General features: G+C 52.9%; 1 protein-coding gene across 2 annotated transcripts; it reads right to left on the bottom strand.

Annotated features, from left to right (window-relative positions):
• On the bottom strand, positions 1-3,067 carry LOC127969445 (uncharacterized). Of its 2 annotated transcripts, XM_052571442.1 has the most exons (3): positions 1,621-3,067; positions 423-1,547; positions 1-314 (listed from the first exon to the last, which is right to left on the bottom strand). In XM_052571442.1, exon 1 carries the CDS (start codon positions 2,993-2,995, stop codon positions 1,883-1,885), a length of 1,113 nt encoding a protein of 370 aa, XP_052427402.1. In that variant the 5' UTR covers positions 2,996-3,067; the 3' UTR covers positions 1-314; positions 423-1,547; positions 1,621-1,882. The 2 variants fall into 2 exon arrangements, with proteins under 2 accessions (XP_052427402.1, XP_052427394.1); XM_052571434.1 differs by having other exon boundaries at positions 2-314; positions 423-3,067.

The following is a 3,067-nucleotide window of genomic DNA, read 5'->3' as shown; positions in this document are numbered from 1 at the left end:
AAACAACACGAGAACAAGTAAGTGATAAAACAATCTTTATTTAAATATTTAAAAATAGCTTGGGGAATAGGGAAAGGGTAATTAAAACTAAACTCTGACTCGGCCCTCCAGATGGGCTATGGCCGGGAAGAGGTCAGGGAGCAAGGGGGCCACGGGGATCCGGGGCGTGGGACTCGGGGCCCGGCCAGAGTCTTAGGTATCCGTAGCGCCCTCCTTCTTCCTCCTCTTCGCTGAATACAACTCACGGTAAGTACTGGTTCACACAGTTCGTTCTCGGGGTGCTCACTCTCTTTCTCTTCCTCCACAGGCAACGGCTGGGACGCAAAGGCACAGTTAATTCGGCTTGGTTTTGCTCTCACCTCTTCGCTGATTGCAGCTCACAGTAAGTACTGGTTCACACAGTTCATTCCTTGGGTGCTCACTCGCTTTCTCTTTCTCCACAGGCAGCGGCGTAAGTACAGGTTTCCTCGGTCTCTCCTCGTGTTACCCACTCTCTCTCCTTTTCTCTCCACAGGTATCAACTTGGGCACAATAGCACAGTTAGTTTGCTTTTAATGGCTCTCACCTCTGGGCTGGACACAGCGTACTGTAAGTACAGGTTTCGCTCTATTTCTCCTCGCGTTATCCACTCTCTCTCCTCCTCTCTACAGGTATCAACTTGGACACAAAACACAGTTACTCTGCTTTGGATGGCTTTCACCTCTGGGCTGGACACAACGTACTGTAAGTACAGGGTTCGCTCTATTCCTCCTCGTGTTATTCAATCTCTCTCCTTTTCTCTCCACAGGTATCAACTTGGGCACAATAGCACAGTTAGTTTGCTTTGAATGACTCTCACCTCTGGGCTGAACACAGCGTACTGTAAGTACAGGTTTCCTCTGTTTCTCCTTGTGTTACTCACTCTCTCTTTCCTTTTCTCTCCACAGGTATCAGATTGGACACAAAGCACAGTTAGTTTGCTTTGAATAGCTCCCACCTCTGGGCTGAACACAGCGTACCGTGCTATCTCCGGAGATCTGAAGCACGCTCACAACATATACTCTACTGAACTAGGCTAGAACCAGCAGTCTCCTTGTCCTCCCGCGACGGAGTGCGTGAAGGCGGGGGTTTATCTGACAGGACACACGGCAATACACAGCAACCCACAGCAATATACAGCACCACGTCAAAATTATAGGTTTTCACAGCACGAAGACTCACCCACCACACTCAGTGTACGAAAAGGACACCCGTCTTCCTTCACTTCGCTTGGTTCGGATCTGGCGATGGAATATGCGGCCTAGCTAGTGATGTCGTCGTTGTGACTACTTCAATAAGTATTCCTTCGGCTCTCCCACCACGCTATATTAGGGGTAGGGCCGCCCTCCTCCTCCTGGGGAGATCTACACAACGCCAGGTCAATATACAGGGCACTTTCGGCTTGCTCTTAGTACTCACATCAATGCCGCTTCCAATCCCCTTTTTCACGTCGTCTCAATTCGCCGTATAATCCGTTCACTTCTCAACCTTTAAGGTTCGCGATGTCTTCACAATCATACAATTCCAGCCTGAGGGAGAGAGAGAGTTAGACAGCCACCAGCAGCGCACCAAGACGGGCACGACACAGTGCTTCACACACACCAGAAAGAGCTCTCAGACTGTGAAATAACTTGGCCTTAAGTACTGCCTTGTCCAGCGTATCCTCCAATCACCAACCGCTGTCCCTAACTAGGCACAGGTGCATCGAATTCCCTGATTTTCCCTCTTACGGCGCTACCGGAAGTTCCGGTGTTCTGTTTTTCCGGTCCGGGCGGAAACACTTCCGGGCGGAACCAAACTTCCCGAATTTTGGTTCCGCCCCTAAAGATCGTCACCTTGTGACATCCTCCCCCGCCAATCCGTTCTAGTCCCTAGAACGTCCTCGGGCTGTCCACTCACCATAGCGGGCAGGGGGTCGGCCTCGGTTCTCTCGCTGGGATCGTCTCACTGGTGAATCGGGCTCAGCTTGTTCAGGGGCTGCTTCTGGTTCTCTCGGGGCGATCGGGGGTGGTGCCACCACGGGTCTCCCTGGTACCACAGCCCAACCTTCAATCCAGGGGGCCGCTGGTACAGGTTCCGTGGGGACTTCTTCCACGGCTTCAGGGTAGTTAGGGCATGGGCGAATCATGTTCCGGTGCACCACACGGTCGGGGCCTGACTTCCCTTCTGGCCGGATGGTATAGACCGGCTGTCCCGGCCTCTGCTGCCGGCAGACTACATAAGGGGTGGCCTCCCAACGGTCACTCAGTTTCCCCTTCCCCTGCCGCCGATTATCTCTCACCAACACCCTCTCTCCTGGCAGTAGAGGGGCTTCTCTAGCAGTCCGATCATACAACCGCTTACTTTTCTCTCCTGCCGTCTGTATCCTTTTCGACACCTGCTCGTAGGCGAAATGCAAGCGCTGGTGATGGCGCCCCACCCACTCCGTTACACTTGCTTCCTCTTGGTCGGCTGTCACTCCTAGGACCAGGTCAGTAGGCATTCGTATGTGTCTGCCAAACATCAGGTACGTGGGGGCGTAACCCGTAGTACTATGTATACTGTTGTTATAGGCCTGTAGGAGGTTTGGCAATGCACTCACCCAATCGTCCTGCCGTTGTTGGTCCAAGGTCCCCAGCAGCCCCAATAGGGTCTGATTGAATCTCTCGCAGCCGCCGTTCCCCTGAGGATGATACGAAGTGGTGTGAGTTTTCGTGCAACCGTACAACTGGCATAGTTCTCTAATTACCCTGGACTCAAAGTTGGCTCCTTGATCGGAGTGCAGAAACTCCGGGCATCCGAACGTCTGGAAGACGGCCCGCCATAAAACTGTAGCGGTGGTGGTTGCAGTCTGGTCGAGGGTGGGGATAGCCCAAGCGTACTTTGTGAACAAATCCGTTATTACCAAGATGTTCTGGTAGCGATCTCGTGGTCGGCCCAGTGTCAAGAAGTCCATAGCCATGATATGAAGGGGGGCCTTCGCATGGATGGGTACCATTGGCGCTCGGACCTCCCGTCTGGACTTAAACAATATGCATCTCGGGCAAGCTTGAATTAGGGCGTGCACCGA

Source organism: Carassius gibelio, chromosome A4 (genome assembly GCF_023724105.1).
Source record: "Carassius gibelio isolate Cgi1373 ecotype wild population from Czech Republic chromosome A4, carGib1.2-hapl.c, whole genome shotgun sequence".
Lineage (NCBI taxonomy): Eukaryota > Metazoa > Chordata > Actinopteri > Cypriniformes > Cyprinidae > Carassius > Carassius gibelio.
This window is presented reverse-complemented; position numbering and strand designations above follow the sequence as displayed.

What these genes read in the sequence shown, in the direction of transcription:
- LOC127969445 (XM_052571442.1), bottom strand. Translation starts at nt 2,995, where the DNA reads ATGGTACCCATCCATGCGAAGGCCCCCCTTCATATCATGGCTATGGAC.